Genomic DNA, 22,087 nt, shown 5'->3' with positions numbered 1-22,087 from the left:
CATTTTTAATTTTTACCAATTTTATGCATTTTGTCATTTTTATTATTTTATTAAGCAGTACTGTTTAATTTTAATTTAATTTGTCAGTTTTATTTTAGTTTCAGTTCATTTCAGTACTTTAACTTCAACTTTTTATATTTTCAGTTTTCATTTTAATTTTAGTTTTTATAAATGTTGTGCTTTTGTCATTTTTATTCATTTTTTTAAATATTACTATTTAAATTTATTTTTATTTCAGTTTTAGTTTAGTGTGAGCTAAGTTTATTGTATCAACTTGAACTTATTTCTAGATTTTCACTTTTCATTTTCAATTTATTTTTATATTTTCATTTTAGTTTAATTTTAGCAATTATCATGCATTTTTGTCATTTTTTTTATTTTATTAAACAGTAGTTTAATTTTAATTTATTTCAGGTTTATTTTAGTTTCATTTCATTTCAGTACTTCAACTTATTTTTATTTTTTCAGTTTTCATTTTAATTTTAGTTTTTATTAATATTGTTGTGCTTTTGTCATTTTTATTCATTTTTTAAATATTACTATTTAAATGTATTTTTATTTCAGTTTTAGTTTAGTGTGAGCTGTTTATTGTATCAACTTGAACTTATTTCTATATTTTCACTTTTCATTTTAGTTTAATTTTGAGCAAATTTGTTATGCATTTTTGTCATTTTTATTATTTTATTAAACAGTACTGTTTATTTTTTATTTATTTCAATTTTATTTTAGTTTCAGTTCATTTCAGTACTTTAACTTATTTTCATATTTTCAGTTTTCATTTTCATTTTAGTTTTTAGTAATATTGTCTTTTTTTTTTTTTTTTGGTAAAAAGGGAAAAAATTAACGGACATGTACAAAGTTGTATTTTCAACTCATTTTGTGACATGTACATCTAGAGACCATATTTATTTATTGCTTAATTTTCTTTTGCTTGGCCTTAAATTTAAAGGTGTTAAATTTACCTTCATAAAACTTGCAGCAACTCTAAAACACAAGCTAAAATGCACAACATTTAATTCTCCCACATGTGCATTCATTCAGAGTCAGCTTTCTCACATGTTGTTTGACCTTTTGTCATTCAGAAACCAGTCTGACACCATATTTAAAGTGGCCTGCTTTGATGTGCTGTTCGGAAAGATTTCGAGTTGTGAGAATTTGTTTTATGCGAATCCCATAATCACAAAGAGCTGCTTGATGTGTATCGTCGCCCGCCGATACCGGATCAAACAGGTAAACACCTGCGAGCCATCATTGTGCAGGTATCTGTATCGCATTCTTCTGATATGATGTGAGATTAAAACGTGTCAGGCTGCAGACCAGATAAACAAACCCATAATTGCGATGTCTGCAGGCTTTTTTCTCTCCCTGACAGTTCCTCGTCCAAAAACACGCAGCTGTTTGAAGGCAATCAGCGGAGGAAGAAAAAAAAATTGTCAAAAGCCTTATTGTTGCAGTGTTTTACGCCACTTTTGTGGTTTGAAACTGCCAATGAGTTCCTAAACAAAGCAAACACTATAATGCTGCTGAATTTCTCAACAGTTTTCTGGTGTCTGGCCCCAAGCACTGGAATATCGATAGAGCTGCCAATAGTAATACATTAGGTGACGAGTTAATAACGAGACGTTTAAGGCTGTTCGGTATACGAGTGCAGAGAGATACATGAGCTTTTGTTTGAAATAAAAATAATTTATGTTGCTTATTGGCAAATCAGTATTGCAAATCTCCCCCTCTTTAAGTATTGCAACAGATCTTTCCCCACGTGCAAACGCAATATGCTTTCATCTCGTTTTTCTTTTTTTGTCTTTCTCAAACTAGTTGCATATGAAAAATGCTCCTGTTGTGGTCGTGCATGTATGAGTTACCAGCTAGAGTTTTGCATTTTCTGATGAAACTGGTTGCTGATTTTGACTTAAGTAAAAAGAAATATCTATTTTTAAGATATTATTGTATTTTTAAATTAATTATTAGTTTCTAAATGTTTGTGTAGCTGCTTTTAAATGTCAATGCTCATGATCACATTCAAACATTTAATACAATATATATTGATAAATGCACCATTGCCTTCAGTGGTATGAAATGACTGGATGCTTGATGCATAATGCACAATGTTTCCATCTAATATGTATTTTGAGCTGCAGATTGATTCGAACTCTTGACTTCGATCATGCATTTCAAGCGATTCAGTAGCAAAAACCAGACTGAATTAAAAGAGCCTTTTATTTTCGAATTTTGACATTGCTTGTTATGATTTTGCAAAAGCTTTTCGAAACTCCGAATCAGTTAAATAATTGCGTCGCAAAATGATTCACTGTTTCGAAGCGCTTAATCGGATCGCGTGTCGCGAATCATTTGATTCCGATTGGAACTTCGGAGCGCGGGTCGGGAATCATTTGGATCGGTACTTTGGTGCGGGTTCGCGAAGCCTTTGATTCAGAACGGGACTTAGCCTGCGTCCCATATGCATAGTATCCACCCTAAATTCGCAGGGCTTGGTGCGCTTTCGCGAATCATTTGATTCAGATCGATAGTTCGATGCGCTATCTGAATCATTTGATTCAAATGATTAAGACTGGGACTTGGGTGCGCGTTTGCGAATCATTCAGATTTGGACTTTGCGTTCGCGAATCGTGTTTGGTGCGGGTTCCCGAAGCCTTTGATTCAGAACGGGACTTAGGATCGCGAATCATTTGATTCAGTTTGGGACTTGGGTGCGTGTTCGCGAATCCTTTGATTCAGATCCGAACTTCGGAGCGCGGCTCGCGAATCATTTGATTCAGATCGGTACTTCGGTGCGCTATCTGAATCATTTGATTAAGCGTTCACGAATCATTTGATTTGGATTTGGGCTTTGGTGCATGTTCGCGAATTCTTTGATTCAGTTCTGAACTTCGGTGCGTTATCTGAATCATTTGGTTTAAATGATTCACATCGGGACTTGGGTGCGCGTTCGTGAATCATTTGATTCAGATCTGAACTTCGGTGCGCTATCTGAATCCTTTGATCCAAATGATTCAGATCGGGACTTGGGTGCGCGTTCGCGAATCCTTTGATTCAGATCTGAACTTCGGTGCGCTATCTGAATCATTTGGCTTAAATGATTCAGATCGGAACTTGGGTGCGCGTTCGTGAATCATTTGATTCAGATTTGGACTTCGCTCGCGAATCATTTGCTTCAGATCTGAACTTCGGTGGGCTATCTGAATCATTTGATCAAAATGATTCAGATCGGACTTCGGTGCGCCATCTGAATCATTTGCTTCAAATCTGAACTTCGGTGCGCTATCTGAATCATTTGATCCAAATGATTCAGATCGGGACTTGGGTGCGCGTTCGTGAATCATTTGATTCAGATTTGGACTTCGCTCGCGAATCATTTGATTCAGATCTGAACTTGGGTGCGTTATCTGAATCATTTGATCCAAATGATTCAGATCGGGACTTGGGTGCGCGTTCGTGAATCATTTGATTCAGATTTGGACTTCGCTCGCGAATCATTTGATTCAGATCTGAACTTGGGTGCGTTATCTGAATCATTTGATCCAAATGATTCAGATCGGGACTTGGGTGCGCGTTCGCGAATCCTTTGATTCGGATCTGAACTTCGGTGCGCTATCTGAATCATTTGATTCAAATGAGTCAGATCGGGACTTGGGAACTATCTGAATCATTTGATTCAAATGAGTCAGATCGGGACTTGGGTGCGCGTTCGCGAATCATTTGATTCAGATCGGAACTTTGGAGCGCGGAACGCGAATCATTTGATCATCGGTTGATTAATTTATTTGCCAATATTTAATTGTAAATAACTTTTAGAGTGAATCAGTTTTCTTTAAGCAGTATAGATTTACAATATCAGCCATTTATCAGTAATTGGCCATAAATTGGGAAAGACTAATTATAGTAGTTAAATACCATTCTGTAGTTAAAAATCAGCAATGTGCCCTTTTGTGCACATCACAAAGGGATTATTCAGAATTACAAATCAGTGTGAAACAAGTTCTTACAGCTTCTCACACTTACTTATTTTCTGATATTTTCATTTTCAGTAGTTTAAGAATGTAATTAATTGAATGTTAAAAGTATTTCTGTTTGACAGGTACTTGAGAAACGCAGATTAAGGCAAGTTATTTCAGAGACGGGGAAGTTATTACATTCTGATGAAATACAAAGACATTTTTGTAAAACATGATGAGTCATTTACAGCAAGAGCAGGAACATGCTTTAGGATCTCACTGTGATTTCTTGTTGACCTCTGACCCCATTCTAATGATGAAATCCTTTGTTTATGTACGTTACCTCGGATGCATCTACTGACTGTGACGATACCTTCGGGAAAGAGGAGGAGCCGGCTTTGGATTTCAGCAGCTGTGTAACTCATCAGAGACGTTAAACCACAAGCTGGCACGGGTCGATAGTTTGTGAAGTCCCAGAGACGAATATGTGGAACAACAGCACGAGCATGTTGAGAAGAGAGTAATAACAGAGTTTAGATGAGCTGTCATCAAGTGGGTGATTACATGTCACCAGCGGCGCCTGAGAAGCGATGATCTTTTCCATTGTACTGCTTCAAATCTGGATTTGCATGTTTGTTCTGAATTTTCTCATTTGAATGCATCGAGTGCAACATAATCATTACAGTCGTCATTTAACCAAGCCTGCTGGTCAAGTTCTTACGGTTCAAAATCCTAATTGTGAACTTCAGATGTTGCACAGATCACTCCTTCAGTGAAAGCAAAGTACTTGGGTTAACAAGCTGATGCCAAACACCCACACTGACCACAAATAACATGCAAGTCATTTGAATCTAAATGCTGTTGCTTTTAGGGAATATATTAAAAACAAATGCTGCAGGAGCTTTTCTCTTCACAAACATCACTTTTATTCATCATTTTGCTCAGTGTGTTTGAATTAAGTGATTTTTAGTGGATGCATGAAGTCAGTTCTCCTCGAGTTCACGCAGGTGTTCAGCAGAGGAACTGCAGGTATGGCTAACCACAAATACAATACTGGCTGCCTTCATGTTCAACATCTCTTGTTTAAGCACTTTGAACTTTGTTTTACTAGTGTTTTTCAAGACATTACAGGTAAAACCTTTTTTTCAAAAAAAAAAAAAAAAAAAAAAAAACTGGTGGATTTTGGGGTGTTTTGCAAAATTACGTTCTATTTTTATATTTATTTTAATTAATGTTAAAATAAATATACATTTATAAAATAAATTGATAAATTCTGTTTTGTTTTATTTGCTTATTTAATAATTAATTCTGTTTTATTTTATTAATTCCAATCTAATTGTCTTTTTTATTAATTCATTCATTGTTGTATTTATTTTTTTTTGTTTTATTTATTTTTGCTTATTTAATTAATTCATTCTATTTTTTTTATTTCATTCATTCCAGTCTAATTCTATTATTTTATTTATTAATTCATTCATTCATTCATCCTGCTGTATGTTCTACATTATTTAGTTTAGTTTATTTTTGCTTATTTAATAATTAATTCTATTTTATTTATTTTATTTAATTCATTCCAATCTAATTATATCATTTTATTTATTTATTCATTCACTCTGTTGCAATTTATTTTATTTGGTTTTATTTTTTGCTTATTTAATAATTAATTCATGCTATTTTATTTTGTTTATTTCATTCATTCCAATATAATTCTATTATTTTATTTATTCATTTATTCACCTTGTTGTATTTTTTATTTAATTTTATTTATTTTTGCTTATTTAATCACTAATTCATTCTTTTTTTAGTTTATTTCATTCATTCCAAACTAATTATATTATTTTATTTATTTTATTATGTCATTCATTCTAATCTAATTATATTTTATTTATTTATTAATTCTGTTTTTATTTATTAATTCTGTTTTGTTTTATTTATTTACTGGTTCATTCATTTTGTCCTTTTTAATTTATTTTATTTTGTTTTTGTTTATTTTGTTATTTTGTTGTTATTCTCTCACCTTTATTTATATAGCACTTTTAACAATACAGATTGTGTCAAAGCAGCTTTATTCATTTATGCATTCATTCATCCTATTTTCATTAGTTTATTTTCTTTAGCTATTTGTGTTTGTACATTTCATTTACAGTATATGACACGATCATCATCCGTTTTATCACAATTAGTTGTTTTCTCTTGCATTGAGTCAGAAATCTCCACTTAAGTAGTACTTGCACCACACTTTGCTATTTTATTTCTATCTATAGAACAGAGGGATTTGTTTATATATTATTCATTTTGTATACATTTTAACATTTTATTTTAGATTATTTTCTGATTTATGCAGTGCTTAAAAGATATCTAAAAACCCCCTCTATAAAAACCTTTAATATGTCTACAACATGAAAGGAGTTTTGAACCAGTGTTCAGATTTCTGTTCAGGAAATGTACGCAAATAAGTGCATGTTTAATTAGATTATGCGTCATTTGCATATTTAAATAACATTTCAGAAAACTGCACAGAAAAAGTTCACAGTCTTAAAGTGCTTCGATTAGTCAACTGGGTTAAGTATCCTAAATATCTGTTAAATGTTTCACCCTAGTATCACCTGTGTTTCTCTATCGCGCGTGTCCGGTAGGGGGCGGCAGTGATGCTGAAGGGGGCCGGACTGTAGGTGCGCGTTTCTCCCGCACTTCACTTCGCTTCACATCTTCATCTGCAGCGGATCATCATCTGTTGAGCTCCGAGGACAGGCACTTTTCTTTGCTCCTCCTTATTAAAGATTCACAGTGATCGTGACTGGCGGGTGTCGTGCGCTAAATGCCACTCGTGTGTTTCCGGAACCTGCAGGATTTGCCTTTTAATTTCTCCGAACTGGATATAATGTTCAACTGCGACCGAGAGATGCACAAGTTCTCTTAACCACAGCAGTGATACAATGGGGAAACTTCACTCAAAACATGGTGAGTTCTACAATTACATCCTCGCAAATATGTGTGTGCACGAGGATTATTCATTTGAAGAAACTTTTCTGGCTCTTAGGAATGATTTTAATGTAGTTCTAAAATATAAATACATAATTTGAACTTTTTAAACTTTAATTTAACTTTTTGTATGTATCTTTAATAACGTTCCTAATGTTTTAAAGTGCTGAAAGGTACATTTGGCCATTTATTATTATTATTAATAATAATAATTTGCTATTTCTTTATAAACAGAATCGATTAACAGATTATTTTATATCATTATTTTAAGATTTCTCTAATTCTATCCATGCACATTCTTGAAATACACATGCATGCATGTTTATTATGAATAATGATCTGATTTTTGTCTTTGTCGTGGGGATGCAGCTTGCAAACGTCGGGAAAATCCTGAGGGTGAGTTTTGCATTTGACACAGTTTTGAATCTATTTTTGCTATACATATTAACTATTAATGGTTTGGATGTTTCAGAACATTCCCTAATGCTTTTCAAATCCACTGTTAGGGGATAGTTTTGTTGTGAACGGCTTTATTTCGAGACGAGGAGTTGAAGAAGGCGAGAGATATGACACCAGCCTCAAAGATTATAAGGTAAGAAACGGCTGTTTTAATGCATTTGCAATTGCATCTGTCGTGTTCTCCAGCATAAGGCGAGTTGAGGCTGCTCTGTGCCTGCTTAAAATTCAGTGTAAATGTGCAATGCTGCATAAGAGCCAGACTAAATTATGCCTGCTCTGATCCACCTCAGCCCCTGGTAGCCAAGTGTACAGTTGTAATTGCTGTGTAAATGCATTTATGCCACCTCTAAGCAGCATTAAACTGTGTAAAGATGCCTAGATGCCACTTCAGAAGCGCTTCTATGCCACCTTTGAAGTGTAAATTAAGCATCTGGCTTCTAAGGCAGCATCCTAACCGAAATCAAACACAATAAATTACTGTTTTGCATACAAGAAGCAGAACATATGCATTTAATTTTTTCAAAGGTTGTAGCATTTGCATTAGGGCTGGGTTGAAAATATAATTTTTAATTGATTTAAATCTCATGAATCGATCTGTGCTGTTTTCAGCTGATGCATGAACAAAACTTTATGAAACATTTGTATCGCTTCACATCCAATAGAACTTTGTTTTGATTTGAAACAAAGTCTCCGCTTTCAAATTCCATCAATTTTTTTTTATGAAATTCAAACAATAAATATGGGTTTGGCGCTCTTTAATGTAGCATGACAGATTGTTGTAGCCTCACGTGAACAGATTCAGTCCTCTCGTCCTCTTTACTACTAGTTATAGCACCAAATAAACATCAGAAAGTATGCTGAAAGAAACAGAACGACTTATTGAAATGAATCGTATGTCATGTAATTGATCAGTCAGTGTTTAAACCATGGAAAGATGTCAATAAAACAGCTTGTAAATGTCACGTAACGTCACGTTTATCTGAGGAAAGCCATTTAATGACCATAAATTCGACATTTAGCTAGAAACATCACTCTAGAAACGGGCATTTTGCTAGATATATGCACTATAAACCTGTTCTTAAATATCTAATGCATGTTTGAATAAATCTGTCATGAAAACAAGTTATGACATCCACTGTTTAAATGTTTATATTACAACAAACTGGAGTAAAAAACTAATTCTGCCATTAAAGCATTATAATAAATATATAATAGTATAAATATACTATATATAGTTTATTTATATATGATTTCTGTTTATTTTATTATGAAATTCAAACAATAAATATGGTTTTGGTGCTCTTTATTGTAGCATGATAGATTGCTGTAGCCTCACGTGAACTGATGCAGTCATCTCTTCCACTTTACTACTAGTTATAGCACCAAATAAACCGATCATCTCTTCCTCTTTACTACTAGTTATGGCACCAAATAAACCGATCATCTTTTCCTCTTTACCACTAGTTATGGCACCAAATATACATCAGAAAGTATACTGAAAGAGACATAAAAACTATAAATCTGTTCTTAAATATCTAATGCATGTTTGAATAAATCTGTCATGAAAACAAGTTATGACATCCACTGTTTAAATGTTTATATTACAACAAACTGGAGTAAAAAACTAATTCTGCCATTAAAGCATTATAATAAATTATATATTATATATAGTATATTTATATACGATTTCTGTTTATTTTATTATGAAATTCAAACAATAAATATGGTTTTGGTGTTCTTTATTGTAGCATGATAGATTGCTGTAGCCTCACGTAAACCGATTCGGTCATCGCTTCCTCTTTACTACTAGTTATAGCACTAAATAAACAGATCATCTCTTCCTCTTTACTACTAGTTATAGCACCAAATAAACAGAAAGTATGCTGAAAGAAACAGAACAACTTATTGAAATTAATTTTGTGTCATGTAATGGATCAGTCAGCGTTTAAACCATGAAAAGATGTCAATAAAACAGCTTGTAAATGTCAAGAAACATCACATTTACCTCAGGAAGGCCATTTAATGACCATAAATTTGACATTTAGCTAGAAAAATCACTCTAGAAAGGGGCATTTTGCTAAATATGTGCACTATATTACATATTCATTTTATTTTTAATAAACCTGTTCTTAAATATCTAATGCATGACTGAATAAATCTGTCATGAAAACAAACTGACACCCGCTGTTTAAATGTTTATTTATAACAACAAACTCGAGCAGAAACGTAATTTTACTATTAAAACATTATAATAAATTATAATATATTTATATATAATATATATTATATTTATGTATAATAAATATATTCTAATATAATTATATTATAATAATTTTTTATTATAAAAACAACCGTATGTGCAATGTTTTAATATTTTTTATATATATTTCTAATATATATTTTAAATCACTTTAATATAGTAATGTACCAACTGACTGAGTTTATTGTATAGTTACAGCGTAAATTGAGAGTGATAAATAAAAAATAAATAAAAATAAAAGAATGAGTCAATGAATCAATGTCGCAACTGAAACTGAACTGAATCGCATGCTTGTGAATCAAACTGAAACTGAATCATGTTGAATCAATTTGTCTTAATACCAGCTCTAGTTTGCATGCTGCTAAGATTTTCTAATAAGCATAAAAATACCCAGCACCAACCTATACTATAAAAAAATTAGTTTTAGCACTGTTTCATCAATATGTTTTGTATAGTTGCAGTGCATTATGGGAGTGCTTTCTCCTCAAAGGATGCATGTGATGCTGCCTTAAAATTTGGCTTTAAAAAGGTATCGTAGAGGCTCAATTTGCTATGCTTTTATAAAAGTAACCCATGAATGAACTATTCAGCTGTAAGAGAGACATAGCTTCAGTTTTGTCCCTGTATCTTGGTCGAATCGCTCAAGAATCTAGACGGGAGCTGCACCACAGAAGGAACAACTTGCGGTGAGCCGTGCGCCTTCCCGCTGCCAAAGACCACATTCTCACTACCGAGAAATCATCATTAAAGCGGCTGAAACAAACAGACGGGAGTGTGCGTTCGCAGGGCCGTGCAGCGACACGTCCAGCTCCTCGCGATGCGGAGAGCTGCTGTTGTTTTTGCCGTGTTTGGCAGCGGAACAGCGCCGCTGTGGTTGTTCTCCGGTGAGATTGATGGGTTTTGACGGGCCGTTCCCCTCGGGGAGGTTTGGCGGCAGGACTGTGACATCAGCGGCGGGTGTTGAAGGTGCAGAACTGCTGGATTTTGTGATTGACAACTGTATTAGCTAACAGCTGAGAGTCACGGTTAGTCCTGGACGTGCCGCAGCTGATGTGCAAAACATCTGCGTGAACAGCGTTCGGATTATACAGTGACTTATAGGAGTGTCAGATGACCTGATTGTCTCTTTTATGTCTATGCTGTTCACTTTTTTACGTTTTACTTCCACCTGAGCAGTTAGAAAGAGTTTGTCTCATTCTCCGACCACACAATATCACTGTTTTCTGACATTTTTCATAACCTGAGACAGTTTGACAGCCCTAACCTCAGTGATTAACAGCAAAGAATAACATGCCTCATGGCATACGTATGTCAGTAACACTGTTCTGTTCATGATGCATGATATTGCAATGGTTTTAATGCACTTTTTACTGCACTTGTTGAGACAGAGATTTATTAGTGTCTCTCGTTAAAACTTCAGTAATAAAAACGCTGTTAGAGCTTGTTTGATTTCATTTCTGTGGATGGGTTCAAATTGTCCATTTTAAAGAAACAAATCAGCAAACAAGCTTAAAAATCTCAGAATTGATTCATTTAAATAGACAGAAATTCAAAAGACTGAATCAAACTAACTCATTTATGTGATGAGTTTAAACTGTCCATTTCAAAGAACCATTTCATTCATCTGAAATTCACAGGAATGAACCAAATTGACTCACCTTAAAACGTTTGTTTGATTCATTACTGTGCATGGGTTCAAACTGACCATTTCAAAGAGTAAATTCAAAATTCATTCACAAATTTCAGAATTTATTCAGTGAAATAGACAGAAATGGACAGAAATGAAGCAAACAGGTTAATTTCTGTCTGAAGATCCAAGCAATCCAATTCAAAGAATCAGTTCAAAGTCAATCTCAGAAATCATGGAAACAATTATTTGGAATGGACTGAAGTTCACAAGAATAAATCAAATCAACTTTAACAAGTTTACTTGATTCATTTCTTTGGATGGATTCAAAATGTGAATTCCAAAGAATCAATTCAAAAGTCAATTCAAAAGTTTAGTGAATCGATTCATTGAAAACGACAGAAGTTCAGAGAAATTAATCAAACCAACTTAAAACGAGAAGTTTCTTTGATTCAATTCTGTGGATGAATCAATTCAAAATCTCAAAAATCTCTGAACTGATTAAATAAAATAAAAAGAAATTCACAGGAATTATTGAAACCAGCTTTTTTCGAAGAATCGATTCAACAAACAATCTCAGAAATCTCAGAATTGATTCATTAAAATGGACAGACATTCAAAAGTCTGAATCAGACTAACTCATTTATGTGGATGAGTTTAAACTATCCATTTCAAAAGAATCGATTCAAAAGTCTTCGACTTTATTCATTCAATTAGACAAACATTTACAGGAATGATCTCACAGGAATTGACTCATCTTAAGTTTGATTCTTTCATTTATGCAGATGGGTTCAAACTGTCCATTTCAAAGAATCAATTAAAAATTCAATCACAGAAATGTCAGAACTGATTCATTGAAATGGACAGAAACGGACAGGAATGAAGCAAACAGACTCTTAAATAGTTTTTTGATTCATTATTTCTATAGGTTCAAGCTGTCCAATTCAAAGAATCCATACAAAATTCAATCCCAGAAGTCTCTGAATCATTTAATAGGAATGGTTTGAAGTTCACAAGAATGGATGAAACCAACTTTACCAAGTTCACCAGGTTCAAACAACTTTACCAGATTCAAACTGTCCATTTCAAAGAATCAATTAAAAAGTATTTGACTTTATTCATTGAATGGGATATAAATTGTCAGGAATTAATCAAATTGACTCACCTTAACGAGTTTGTTTGATTCATTTCTGTGGATGGGTTCAAACTGTCCAAGAATCAGTTCACAAGTCAGTCACAGAAATCTCAGAATTGATTCATTGAACTAGCCAGATATTCAGAGGAATGAAGCAAATTGACTCATCTATGTTTGTTTGATTCATTTCTGAGTTTTCAAAGAACTAATTCAAAATTCAATCACAAAGAATTTATTTATTGAAATGGACAGAAATTCACAGGTATGAAGCAAACTGATTCTAAAAAGTTAGTTTGAATCATTTCTGTGGTTGCAGAAGAATCAATTCAGAAGTCTCTGAACTGATTCACTGAAATAGTCAGAAGTTCACAGGAATTAATCAAACCAGCTTAAAACAAGAAGTTTTTTTTCATTCGTTTCTGTGGATGGAATAATTCAAAGTCTCAAAAATCTCTAAATTGGTTCATTAAATGGACAGACATTCACAAGAATGATTCAAACCAACTCTGAAATGGATATTTTGAAACCACCCACAAAAATGATTCTTGTCATGTCGATGGGTTCAAACTGTCAATTTCAAAGAATCGTTTTAAAAGTATTTGACTATTCATTGAATTGACTCATCTTAGTTTGATTCATTTCTGTGGATTGGTTCAAAATATCAAATGTAAAAGAGTCAATTCAAAAATATGAATCACAATTGATTCATTAAAATTCAAACAAATAAATCAAACCAACTCTAACAAGTTTGTTTAATTCATTTGTTTGGATTGGTTCAAACTTTCTATTTCAGAATCTATTTAAAAGTCTTTGACTTTATTCATTGAGTTAGACAGATATTCACAGGAATTAAGCAAATTGACTCATCAGTGTTTGTTTAATTCATTTCTGTGTTTGGGAAGAATCAAATCAAACTTCATTCAAAGAATTTATTCGTTGGAATGGACAGAAATTTACAGGAATGAATCAAACTGATTCTAACAAGTTTGATTAATTTCTGTGGATGCGCTGAAATCAGATCAATCAAAAGTCAATCTCTGAATCAGTTCACTGAATCGGACAGACGTTCATTGAAATTTAATCAAACCAGCTTTACGAAGTTTGTTTGATTAATTTCTGTGGATGGATTCAAATTGTCCATTTCAAAGAATCAATTCAAAATTCAATCAAAGAATTTGTTCATTAGAATGGACAGAAATTCACAGGAATGAATCAATGAATCAATTCAAAAGAGAGTCTCAGAAGTCTCTGAATCAGTTTATTAAAATGGATAGAAGATCACAGGATGAATCAAACCAGCTCTATCAAATTGTTTGATTCAAAGAATCAGCTCAAAAAGTCAATCTCGAAAGTCTTTGCGTCATTTTAATTAATCATAGTAAAAAGACTCTGACTGATGATTAACCTGCTCTGTTAGAAGCCATATAAAAGTCCTTCCCCTCATGAATGGGAAAGTTATTTGGGAAAATCTGACAGCGGTCTTAAGGGGAAACCACCGGCGGCGGCACGGGACACGTCATGTGTCATTAATGGGCAGGTCCAGGTTTTGATTTCATCAGAGTTTTGGCTCTGATTTGTGTTTTGTCAGTCGTCAAGTACCTGAAAGACTCTTTGAAACTGTGAGCGAGAGTGCGGGAGACTTTTGATTTGCGATAAGACGCATTTAGGTTGTTTATTTAGGGCGAATGAAGTGAAAGAGGCACTTTCAGAATAGAGCTTTTGATGTGAGTCCATTTCAGGTCAGAGTTTGGTTAATGTCAAACTCTGGTTTGGACCAAACAATCAAACCGTGACTCAGCAGACTGAACTGGTGAACTAGTTTGATTTATTTCTTTGAATTTAATTTCATCGAAAAAGTTCAAAAGTCTCTGAATTGAATCTTTGAAATGGACAGAATTGAATCAAATCGATTCTTAATGCAGAAGGGTGAAACAGTCAAACCATAAGTCACTTGATTGTACTAGTCTTGTTGCGTAACGTGTTGAATTTAGTTTTATTATCGAATTTATTGCAAAACTCAAATCATTTGTGTGAATGGGTTCAAATTGTCTGTTTCAAGGAATCATTTCAAAAGTCTTTGACTTTATTCATTGATTTACAGGAATGAACTCACAGAAGTTAACAGGAATTGACTCACATTCAGAAGTCTGAATCAATTCATTGGAATGGATTGAAGTTCAGAGGAACTGTCTGCATTGAATCAAATCGATTCTTAATGCAAAAGGGTCAAACAGTCAAACCAAGAGTCACTTGATTGAACTAGTCATTGCATAACATGTTGCATTTAGTTTTTTATCGAATTTTGTTGCAAAACTCTAACAAGTTTGTTTGAATCATTTGTGTGAATGGGTTCAAATTGTCCATTAAAAGTATTTGACTTTATTCATTAAATTGGACAGAAATTCAGAGGAATGAATCAAGTTGACTCACCTTAACGAGTTTGTTTGATTCATTTCTGTGGATGTGTTCAAACTGTCAGAATTGAATCAAATCAATTCATAATGCGAAAAGTCAAATCACGAGTCACTTGATTGAACTAGTCTTGTTGTGTAACATGTTGCATTTAGGTTTTTTTTATCGAAATTTGTAGCAAATCTCTAACAAGTTTGTTTAAATCATTTGTATGAATGCGTTCAGATTTGCCAATTTCAAAAAATCATTTCAAAAGTCTTCAACTTTATTCATTGATTTGCAGGAATGAACTCAGAGGAGTTCACAGGAATTGTCTCATCTTAACAAGTTTGTTTGATTCATTTCTGTGGGTTCAAGCTGTCCAATTCAAAGAATCAATACAAAATTCATTCCCAGAAGTCTCTGAATCAATTAAATGGAATGAATTGAAGTTCACAAGAATGAATCTCATTTGTTTGATTCTTTGTGTGGAACAAGTTTGTTTTGATTTATTCATTTCTGTTTGGATTCATTTCTGGGTTCAAACTGTCAGAATTGAATCAAATCGATTCTTAATGCAAAAGGTCAAAACACGAGTCACTTGATTGAACTAGTATTGTTGCATAACATATTGCATTTAGTTTTTTATCGAATTTTGTTGCAAAACTTTAAAAAGTTTGTTTGATTCATTTGTTTGGATTGGTTCAAATTGTCCATTTCAAAAAATCAGTTAAAAGTATTTGACTTTATTCATTGAACTGGACAGAAATTCAGAGGAATTTTTGAATTGACTCACCTTAACGAGTTTGTTTGATTCATTTCTGTGAATGCGTTCAAACTGTCAGAATTGAATCAAATTGATGAATACGAAAGGGTCAAACAGTCAAAACCACGAGTCACTTGATTGAACTAGTGTTGTTGCATAAGGTTGCATTTTATTTTTTTAATCAAATTTTGTTGCAATTTAATCTGCAGTTTATCAAATTGTGCATATTTATGTCTGTGTGCCTGTGAGTTTATGAATCGCGCTGATGTCTGTCTAATCTGCTCTTTGTGATTTTGAAAGCGGCGTAATCACAGTTTTGTGCTGCCATGTTTATTCTGCAGTAAACCGAATCCTCGTTAACAATGTCTTGATGAGTTGCAGGGATAAATAGCCATTGTTGTGGGAGCGGAGCTCATTTGATTGAAGATTTGATTTGATTCGTTCGGTTTCCAGTGATTAGTAGTTGCAGCCCGTAAGTCATCAGCTAAATATTACATCAGTAGTTCAGCCAAAAATAAACATTTTATCATCATTTACTAACTCTCGTATTGTTCCAACCTCGTATTATTAATATTTCTTTCTTGTCGTGACGCACAGAGTAGATCTTGAGCAGATTATGTAAGCTTTTGTTTTCCACTTACCTAAAGTGCATACTGAATTTTTCCTATAAAGTACAAAAAAAACCCTCTATTTTCCATAATCATGTACAGTAGGTCATATGACTTGGTCACATGAAATCAAAATTGTAATTTCTCATCATTTTTTACTATTTTTTCATCAAAGATGAGTCCGCTGGGCCCTTGAAGTTGAAAGTAAATATTTATTGTGCTGATCTATTATATTTGAAGCCCTGTGATGTTTTGAATTAGTTTATTTCTTTCTCAAGCATCTCTGTTTCTCTTCCAGCCAGTTTATAATGGGATTGGGCTGGTGTAAATTATTTTCCAGACCTCGTATAAAACAATCTTTTTATAGACTGTCTACATGTCATTTCTCTTTGATGCTGAAACGACTTCATAAATGTCTTGTTGCCATAATTTCCTCAGCTGCTTAAGTGTGAGGAGAATTGAATGACTTGATTTTTGTCTTGCCACCCACTTCTAGGGATGGTTTGACATTTGTCGAGCCGCTCGTAGTGTTGTATTGTCATTATAAGTGCGGTTTGACTTTGCACCCCAGAGCAGCTGTAATTCTGTCCTCTAAATGAACTGAAAGCAGACACCTCCACACCGAATGATGCAAACAGAGCAGATATATAATCTGACACTCAGTGTTTAGGAATCTCTGTAAGGATGATGTATTTCTGGATTACAGCAAGTGAAATCTGTGAGTGCTTTGTTTCCAACCTCACCTTGCTTTGACAATACATTTCCCAAATTCCGTTTTATTTTTTTCCAAATTCCGTTTTAATTTTTCTCAACTCCTTTTAATGGTTAAATTAAATTTTATTAATCAAATAGCACGTCTAATTAATTAAAATCACAAAACTTATACATTTTCATATCAATTTTAATAAAGGTTTAACAAAAATGATGTTTAGGGCTCTATGAAATGTTTTATTTTTCTCACCATATGTTTTATTGTTATCAAATTCTGTGTTTTAGAATGTCTAATTATTTAAATGCATACTTAATTTATTTAAATTTATTCTTAAAATAGCCTTATGAAAGGTTTTTTTAACCTTTAGAAATTCTGTGTTGCGTATTTAAAATGTTGTGGTTATCAAATGAAGGCATAAAACATTAATTTAATTTATCTTTGAAAATTAAGCAACTTTTTTTTTTGGCAAACAAAGAGGAAATTTACTATTAAAGTTAAAACATGGAAGAAATGTTGTGTGATTATAACCTAAAAAATAATGTTTGTTTCATTTTAGTAGTAGTAGTAATAGTAGTAATATGTATCAGGCACAATGTCTTCAAGTTAAACTGGACTTTTATTTTGACGGGTTGCCGTGTTTAACTTTACATTTCTGTAGTTTTCCTAAAATGGAACGGTCAAATGCTCATGAAGTGACTCTCAGCAGATATTGTTCATGTGTTTATGTCCTCACTTAGTGAGACGACAGACGCTGAAATCACCACGAGCGTCACGTGCACTTCAGTGTGTTTAGTAAACAAAACCGCTCGTCTGCTCCATTCATTAAAACAGAGACATGCAGAACATGCACGATTCACATTTAAATGGTATTTTGGTGGCGTAATATTTACAGATACTAGTCCATATTGCAGTTTGATTTAAGTGTAATGACTTACTTTTGATTAATTCATTCAAACTTTGACAAATTCCGCAACATTCTGTGATATTCAGTAAATTCTGTTTTTATGACTGGATTCCGCGACTTCGTCTGCGTTTTCCGCACTGTGGAAATCATAGTTCCCTATGTTGGTCACATATTCTTTTTTATTTTATAGGATATTTAATTTTTTAATTAGTGCTTTCAAATGATTCATCGCGATTAATTGCATCCAAAATAATATATGTGTGTGTAATGTGTATATTTACTGTGTAGATATAAATACACGCACATGCATTTATATAAGAAAAAAAATGTAATGTTCATATATTAAAAATATTTAGATATAATATCATTTGTATGAATATAATATATATACATGTACATATATATACATATATATATATATATATATGTAAATACATGTAAATATTTTAAAAATATATACTGTATGTGTGTGTATTTTTAAATGCATAATACATTTGCACAGTATACACACATGTATTATGTAAACAAAAACTTTTGTTTTGGAAGCGATTAATTGTGATTAAAGCAAATATCACAGTAAAGCACTTGCAGAAGAGTTCTTTTTTTTTTTTTTTTGTTAAAGCCCTGTTTATGGTTTGATTTGTTTCTTTGTTAGATTTGGAGAAATGTGTCATTCCATCACTTGCTCACCAATGGATGTGAATGGGTGCCGTCAGAATGAGAGTCCAAACAGCTGATAAAAACATCACAATGATAATCCACACCACTCCAGTCCATCAGTGAACATCTTGAGAAGACAAAAGCTGAAACAAATCCATCATTTTTAGTTAAAATACACAAGTCCACACAAGTGGTCTGGTCTGAATCAGGAGAGAAATCTGCACAGATCAAGCACTGTTTACAAGCCAAAACAGCTCTAAACAAATATGTGGCTGGATTTTGATGTGAGAGACAACAGATTCATAATTTTAGTTAAAAATATCTTAAAGATGGATTTGTTTCTTACAAACTTACAGCTTTTGTCTTCTCAAGATGTTAACTGATGGACTGGAGTGGTGTTTGGATTACTTGTGATGTTTTTATCAGCTGTTTGGACTCTCATTCTGACGGCACCCATTCACATCTATTGGTGAGCAAGTGATGGAATGCTACCTTTCTCCAAATCTGATGAAGACACAAACTCATCTTAATCTTGAATGGCCTGAGAGTGAGCACATTTTCATCAAATGCATGTTTAAGCGCTTTCAAACTATGGTGATTTTCTTATTGCCTGACTGAAAATAGTAGACATTTATCCAGATGCACAGCTTTACTTGATTTACTTTTGTTTTGTGAATTAGCTGCTGAAAATAAACACTATTAGTGGTATTTATTCAAAGAGCTTCACTAAAATAGGCACAATGGATGAGTCAAAATGATTTTCTTGCAGCAGATGCTGTAGAAACAGCTTCATTTGCCCTAAACCCAGAACATTCCTTGAAGTTAATGGAAAAGAGGGAATGTGTCCAGTAATTGTGTCTGGCTGCCTTTTAAAGTCAGCTTTAGGATTTGGGAGGCAGGTAAAATCCCGATGGCCGCAGATTAGAAAAGGGCCAAATCCGGCGTTGGTTCGCCCCCTCCCCCAGCCCATTGTCAGGGAAGCGGAGGGAATGGGATTCTTTAGCTGCCTGGCCGCGACTTCAAAGCGTGGAGCTGGGAGTTATTAAAGCGCTCTGATATCACTGGAGCCACGGGTTGTTGCGCCGCGGATCTGGGGGAAGGGCGGACGGACGGACGGAGACAGACGGGTGAGTGTCCCGAGGGTTTTCCTGGTGTGGAGATCCCGAGTATTAGCTCTGAAGGCCATTTGTGTTCAGTGAGCAATAATGAGCTCATTAGCTGCTGTCACATGTTTCCTTGAAGGAAGATCATGTCATTCCAAACCTATATGACTTAGTCATGCATCCTTATCAGGGTTTTTAGCATTAACTAAAACTATAACTAATATATATATATACATTTCTCATTTTCATTTAGTTAAAGCAACTAAAACTAAAAACAAGGGATATATATATATATATATATATGAAATTTTATATCAAGGAAATGATGGCCATTGTTTTTATGGTTTTATAAGTACTAAAACAACTAAAATTAAACGAACAGATTTAAAAAAAACAAAACAAATAGGGAACATTTCTAATTTTCATTTTCATTCAAGGTAAAGTACTTAACTAAAACTAAAAACAAGGGAAAAAACGTTTCATTAATAAAAAAAAATTTCATTAATTTAATAATTAATCATTTAATTATATATATATATATATATATATATATATATATTATATTAATTATTATGTTTATAATAAAAAATAATTAAAAACAAATTAATAATTTAATTAATTAATTAAAAATAATTTTAAAAAGATATATATATAATTGTTATTTTTATAATAATTATTTTTATAATAAAAATGAATAATTTTATTAATTATAATATGTTAATTAAAAAATGAATTAAAAAAGAGAATACATATATTATATATATATATATATATATATATATATATATATATATATATATAATTTCATTTCGTATCAAGGCAATATTGCAGGTAATATTTCTATTGTTTCTATTGTTTTTTATTTAAATATTGTTTTTTTAATATAATTTTATCTAAAACAGCTAAAACTAAATGAAAAATCAAAACAAAAATAAATAAAATATTTTTATTAATAGTAATAACATTATTTTAAAAATCCAATCTGCAAGATATTTTAGTTTAACTTAAAATACTAAAAAAACAAATACATTTAAACTAAAAACTATAAAACATTAATAAAAGAAAAAAAAACTCAGTAATTTAAATAAAACAAACCTTAACTGAAAAGAACAGAAAAATAGCTAGTATTACATAAACAGCACAACTAAATTACTAACATTTTAACTTAAATTACAATAAAAAGAGAAGCATAAAAATAAAATAAAATTCAAAATATTAACAGAAACTATAATAGCATATCAGTGATACCAAAATAAAATAATTTTTTTTTTTCATTTTTTATATATGCAAAAATGACAAACAAAATGCATATAAATGCATAAACTACATTTATATGTGCATAAATGTAGTTAATGCACCTTTTAAAGTCATATGATAGTTTTGTATGAGGAAATACATTTTAATTTTAGAGCTATTTGTCAAAATTTGGTCCCATTCCTCACATAAAGACATCATATAACTTCAGAAGACTTGGAATGAAATGCTCAGTGCATGTGAATAATTTACTTTTATGCTTCTTTTTGTCCTTTTTGCAGACACTATTGTATGAAAAATGAAGTTCATTAAAAATCCATCTTTCATGTTGCATATGGGTTTGGAACGACATGACAGGTTTTCATTTTTCTGAAAGTATTCCTGCAAGTTTTTGCGCTTCAGATTAAAGCACGTTGAGTGAAAGGAGCAAAAAAGCAGGAGTTGCAAATGCGGTCATTACGGATTTGGACACCGATGTGACTGTTGGCTGATCAAAGACGTTCCCTGAAAAAACACAGGCTTTGTTTTTGTTCCTGAAGGAGCCGGCGATAGGGAAAGAATGAGTTGGCTGGTTTTGAGAGAGGCTCGTTTGACGGATCATCGCAGGTGTTCGGCTCTTACCTGTATAAACACCTGGCACGGTGCTCGAGAGATCCTCAGAGGTAAGATCAAAATGACCAGTCAAAATGAGCAGCCAAAATAGCAGCGGCGGCTCCGAATGTTGTCGGAAAGCCGGACAAGAGGCCTCTCTGTGAAAAATCAGCACGGAAAGCGCTGAGGTGGAGACTCTCCTGCCCTCCAAAGGCCGTCCATTCTTAAAGAGCCGGCCTGTGAGGCCTCAGTGTGCTTCAACACTGGAAACATCAACAGTCTGCTGCACACTGACTGCTTCTTCAGCCCAATAATGACACACGCGCTCAGTTCAACCTTTCAACGCCCCTTTCGTCTTAAACGTTCCCAGGCGTGAAGCCGCCGATGCCAGTGAAGTACGAACAATCTGATAGAAATGGTGCGGGGAAACATTACAGAGTCACAGTGACTGTGAGTTCCAATCAAATTGGCTACAGCACAGGAAGCTGAACTGGAATTTGTTTTGGAATTTATTTGGGATTTAGTCAATTCCACTTCCTGCCAAGGAATTCAGCAGAAGAATATTAGTAGTACATAATCGACAGGACAAATAGTAAATAAATCAGTGTATTATGGTAAAAGATGGTCCGTAAAAAATATATTGCAGTTTTATATAATGAATTTAATGAATAATGCACTAATT

The 22,087-nt window shown here is 33.0% G+C and overlaps 1 protein-coding gene across 1 annotated transcript in view; it reads left to right on the top strand.

Annotated features, from left to right (window-relative positions):
• Positions 1 to 6,666: 6,666 nt before the first annotated feature.
• nkd2b (NKD inhibitor of WNT signaling pathway 2b) overlaps positions 6,667 to 22,087 on the top strand; it is a 58,023-nt gene continuing 42,602 nt past the window's right edge. The window contains exons 1-3 of the mRNA XM_051131317.1: positions 6,667 to 6,914; positions 7,305 to 7,331; positions 7,442 to 7,527. Of these exons, the coding sequence (XP_050987274.1) occupies positions 6,890 to 6,914; positions 7,305 to 7,331; positions 7,442 to 7,527 (138 nt within the window). The 5' untranslated portion in view covers positions 6,667 to 6,889. The remainder of the gene's footprint in view (positions 6,915 to 7,304; positions 7,332 to 7,441; positions 7,528 to 22,087) is intronic.

Source organism: Labeo rohita, chromosome 16, assembly GCF_022985175.1.
Source record: "Labeo rohita strain BAU-BD-2019 chromosome 16, IGBB_LRoh.1.0, whole genome shotgun sequence".
NCBI classification, from domain to species: Eukaryota; Metazoa; Chordata; class Actinopteri; order Cypriniformes; family Cyprinidae; genus Labeo; species Labeo rohita.
This window is presented reverse-complemented; position numbering and strand designations above follow the sequence as displayed.